The sequence below is a fragment of the Pyrus communis genome, chromosome 4, assembly GCF_041283825.1.
Source record: "Pyrus communis isolate YQ-2024b chromosome 4, ASM4128382v1, whole genome shotgun sequence".
Taxonomy (NCBI): domain Eukaryota; kingdom Viridiplantae; phylum Streptophyta; class Magnoliopsida; order Rosales; family Rosaceae; genus Pyrus; species Pyrus communis.
This window is the reverse complement of record NC_142568.1, coordinates 11,944,655-11,949,449: the sequence shown is the minus strand read 5'-3', so window position 1 is coordinate 11,949,449 and position 4,795 is coordinate 11,944,655. Positions and strand designations below refer to the sequence as shown.

The 4,795-nt window shown below is 37.7% G+C and overlaps 1 protein-coding gene across 1 annotated transcript; it reads right to left on the bottom strand.

Annotated features, from left to right (window-relative positions):
• Positions 1-209: 209 nt before the first annotated feature.
• LOC148697441 (putative pectate lyase 12) lies at positions 210-4,243 on the bottom strand. Its single transcript, XM_088692472.1, has 5 exons — positions 3,854-4,243; positions 3,297-3,763; positions 2,128-2,431; positions 1,629-1,976; positions 210-445 (listed from the first exon to the last, which is right to left on the bottom strand). Exons 1-5 carry the CDS (start codon positions 3,982-3,984, stop codon positions 247-249), a joined length of 1,449 nt encoding a protein of 482 aa, XP_088548598.1. The 5' UTR covers positions 3,985-4,243; the 3' UTR covers positions 210-246.
• Positions 4,244-4,795: the final 552 nt, after the last annotated feature.

Below are 4,795 nucleotides of genomic sequence, written 5' to 3'. Positions count from 1 at the left end.
ATAAAAATGATTTGGAAACTAGATGGGAACTGCATCACCCGTTATCCATTTTCAGAAGACATCTCATCCTAAATCAAAGTGAGTTAATAAACTATATTCAGAATTACGCCAAGTAAAGTAAAAGGCAACATACTCTATTGCTTTTATGTTCTTTTCTTTTCTCTTGGTCTTGGATACCAAATATGCTTCGCGCAGACACTGCTGATATAAATAAAGGAGATTAAAATCATTGATTATTTTCTCATATTATAAATGCATGTCGTCTGGGATAATATTAAAAACTAGCAAGCATGACAATAAGATGAAAAAGGAGAAGACAGTGCAGGTGGATGGAAGTGGCGGCAGTAGAATGCTGCTGCTTCCCGACATGTCATCCGTATAGTCTGGACCAGAGCCTAAACCATTTCCGTCGCCGTCCGAGCTCCACTTCCCCAGGTTGTTGTCCCTGCTCATTCAAAATTGCATTAGGCATTGTCAGAGTATAGTATCGTACAGGTTTTACCATTTCAAAACCAAGAAGGCACCACTATTTATAAGTTAACGTGATGAACAAATGAGTTCAGACAATACTTCAAGTTAAATAGAGTTAAATTAATTAAATCCAGGCTTAAAAAGGTGAGAATTTACTGGAGTGCTCTATTATGAATCTCAGATGGTTCTTGTGTCACATTCCGGCCCGGGACGGATCACTTCCCGGGCCCGCTCTACTACCGTAGCACGATATTGTCTGATTTGGGCTTATCATTCCCTCACGGTTTTGTTTTTGGGAACTCACAAGCAACTTCCCAGTTGGTCATCCATCATGAGATTGCTCTAGCCCCCTTATCGCTTAACTTCTGAGTTCCTACGGAACCCGAAGCCAGTGAGCTCCCAAAAAGCCTCGTGCTAGGTAGGGATAAGAATATACATATAAGGATCACTCCCTGAATAATATGGGATGTCACATCTTGCGTATTCATTTATGATTTTTTTTTTTTTTAAAAAAAAGCCTACCAGTATATGGTAATAACGAATCTTTGACCATCCAAATAGCATTTTTGTTTATTTTATGGGAATACTACCAAAAACATTTTTGGTAATTTAATGGTACATAGGAGAGTCATTTTTGCACATTTTTTTTTACCTCTTGCACTCGTCTCTCTCTCATTTTTCTCTTCTCCTAACCATAATATTAGATTGAAAAATAAAAAATAAAAAAATCGTGCTGAAAGTAAAAAATGAGTGGGAATTAAAATCATTTCTCTAAAGAACAACACTTCAACCACAATAATAACTTCTCTGCACCTGATTTTCATCTTTCTTGTCTCTATCTCACTCTAGTTCACATATCCTAGATGGATTAAGAGTCATTTCAATTGTGGACAAATTGGGATCATTTTGAATATCAAAGAAAGTGAAACTAAAATGCTACAAGTCCTAGGATGACCCAAACCTCAAACCAAGTAAATCTAACTTAAGTAATTTGAGCCTGAAATCAACCCATGCACCGTAAATTTAGCATGAACTAGTGGAAATTACTTAACAGTAAAGTGAGTTCATAGCCAATTAGGAAAAGTAAAAGGGAGTAAAAAGAAGAAAAGAAAAGTGCGGAGGGAAAGAAAAAGAGCAACAAAGAAAAAGAAAGAGACCTGCCACCAACGCCAAGGGCACCAGCATGCATGATGAGTTGGTCAATCAGCACAGCAGACTTGGGTTCCACACTGTAGGCCTTCTCATACTTAAGCTCCATCCCCTCCCCAGATGCCACAAAAAATGCTCCATTTACCATTATGTCCCCCTCCGATCTCCAGTTCCAGTCCCTCCACTTCCCTTCCGCTGTTTCCACACGCTTTGTCACCTCCTTGGCATTACGGTCTGATGGAGCAATGTAACGGTTTCCCTGGCTGTTAATTGTAGGGTTTCCACTGCCTCCGATGGCGTACATTTCCCATTGAGTGAAGTCATTGTTGACCACGTGGATGTAACCCCTTCTACACCTATGAGAATTCTAGAGAACGTCAATATATAACATACATTACTAAATTTCACAATTACATTAAAAATCAAAAGAAACTTAACGGTTGGATTTGAGCCGCTTTAAAATTTATGTATAGCGTACAATGTTTGATGTATAATAATATGACTAACCTAGGCATTCTCTGCACCAACTTTTCTCCAAAGTGATTGAAGGCTATGGTGACTTGCATGCCGGAGTCGGGCAAGTAGTCATCGCTGTGGCCCAGCAGCATGACTTCATTGTGATGAGAAAAATAATTGTTTGATATTGTTATTCCTGTGGACCCCATCACTGCATCTATCAGTCCATCCTTGCAGTGTGATAGGCTACAATGGTCTATCCATATGTCTTTGGATCCAAAGATGGAGATCCCATCACCGTCTGATTCTGTGCGAAAGCCATAGTGAGTAGGGCTTGAACGCACATTAGCCTGACCTGCACACACAAGCACAAGCAAATTACTAAATTTTGAGGGACTAGACAAATTAAAATTTAGGCCCAACTTTCTGAATACAATCATTCGTAAACTACATGTATTATAACATGAACGGTGGAATTTTACCTGTTACATACTTCTTGATTTTTTGTTGTCGGATCGTGTGAATGAAAAAGATCAATGAACAAAAATTAACAAAGATGTGTGGGAAATAAAATGGGATATGTGAATAGCATTGCTCTAACATAAATGAGGTAAACATAAATCCTAAACTAAAAGAAGAGTAATCTTGATTTATGTAAATCCAAATAAATATTAGGTGAACACAAATATATACAATTATCAACAACAAGAAGACATACGTATTACAAAAATGGTATATACCAAATAACTCCGGATTCGTATTTGGAAAACTAAAATACTTATAAGTATCAGGAAACCACGCATACTAGGTAAAGTGTGTATGTATCAAATAAACCGAGATACATATTGGAAAATTTAAAATACGTGCAATTAATACTATGGTTTAGTGGTATTCTTCTTCACTTGTAAGTGAGAGATCTTAGGTTTGATTCTCTCTAAATGTGAATTTGAATTACATTATTACTAGTCTATTATAAAGCTTAGCATACCACCAACCCCCTAGTGTAGATATTATCATTTGTTAAAAGAAAAAAAAAAAAAGATGCATTTAATGGGGTGTGTATTTTTTTTTTTTTCAATAGCATGTCTATTAGGTAATATGAGAGATGTGCAACTGTCAACAAACAACACATAGGTAAATCGAGTTTTCCTTGCACACGGGACAAAATATTGGTGGCACAGTAACTATGGCAAATAAATATTCATGAAAAACTCCAGTACCTGACTGATGACAATGGTGGATATGCACATTGTGGATGATGACATTGCTTATGTACTGCAGAGTGATGCATCCACCACCCACAATGTGGACATTGGCTCCGCGGCCATCGAGGGTTTTGTAGCTGTTGAATATGAGTTCTTGGGAGAGCTTGATGAGCATGTTGCCAGGGAACACAATCCAGAGTGGCTCAGTCTGAATCACAGCATATCTGAGAGTGCCTGGCCTCGGAGTCACGGCATCGTCATCCGAAGAGTCCGTCACAATGTAATACTCACCACCTTTGCCTCCATGAGCATATTGGCCAAACCCTATTGCACAATCTGCCAGGCTTTGCCTGTTGTTTGGCCAATCTGGATCACATTTCCAGCAGTCGTCGATCGGGTTACCAGTTAAGCATGCAGAATCCAGCTGGTCTTTCTGGGTTGTTTGCAGCATTTGCCTTCTTGCTAATGAAGCATTAACCTTCCTGAAAACACCAAAAAAAAAAAAAGTGCAAATTCGTTACTCAGATCTAGGAAAATGGTAAGAAACAGAGGAAGTAAATGAGGTTATGTACCTATTAACTTGTAGAACAACTTCATCTGGGTTGGGATGCTGACCAGGGAGAGTGAGGTTGACGAATGCTGAGGCAAGAGGAGAAAATGAGGTGAGAAGAAAGAGCAGGACAATGCAGGTTCGGGGGATCATTTTTTGAGGAAATGTCTGGAGGGTTTTTGATATTTTGCTGGGAATTTTATACCAATTTGGTACAAGAATGTATGTAGTTTGGGTTTTGGTTATGGAGTTGCGTGATTAATTTGAGAAGAAGATAATAAACAGTAATCGAGTTGTAATACACGTAGTGAATGTGTGAGAGTGGAGAAGATAACCACTTTCTTCTCCCACACTCCTACTTCTAACTGTATCCACATTAGTGTCATTTCAGTGTTCTTTTATAATAATTGATGTTAGACACTTAGACTTTTGGGATTTTCACTTAAAGATAATTTTTGGGAGACTAAATTTGTTAGCAATATTTGCAAACTAAATTAATGCTTAAGTAATAATTCAATCGTCAACTTTCATGTCATTTAGTTTATAATATTTTATCTATAAACTTAATCTCTCTAACATTATCCTTTCACATAAAAAAAAAAAAAGGTAAAGAGAGAGAGAGAGAGAGAGAGAGAGAGAGAGAGAGAGAGAGAGAGAGAGAGAGAGAGAGAGAGAGAGAGAGAGAGAGAGAGAGAGAGAGAGAGAGAGAGAGAGAGAGAGAGAGAGAGAGAGAGAGATCACTCCAATGGAATCCAACTGCTCTCGAGGAAACGGTCTCCCAGATGCTTTTTCCAGCATTACTGGCAATGGTTGGAGATTAATGCTGTTGGAAGAGTAAATATGTTTGGAATACACTAAATATTTTTTTATCAATATAAATACATGTTGGAATACACTAATTATTTTTTATCAATATAAATACATGAATTATAGTTCACTTTGTAATAAATATAAACACACATCT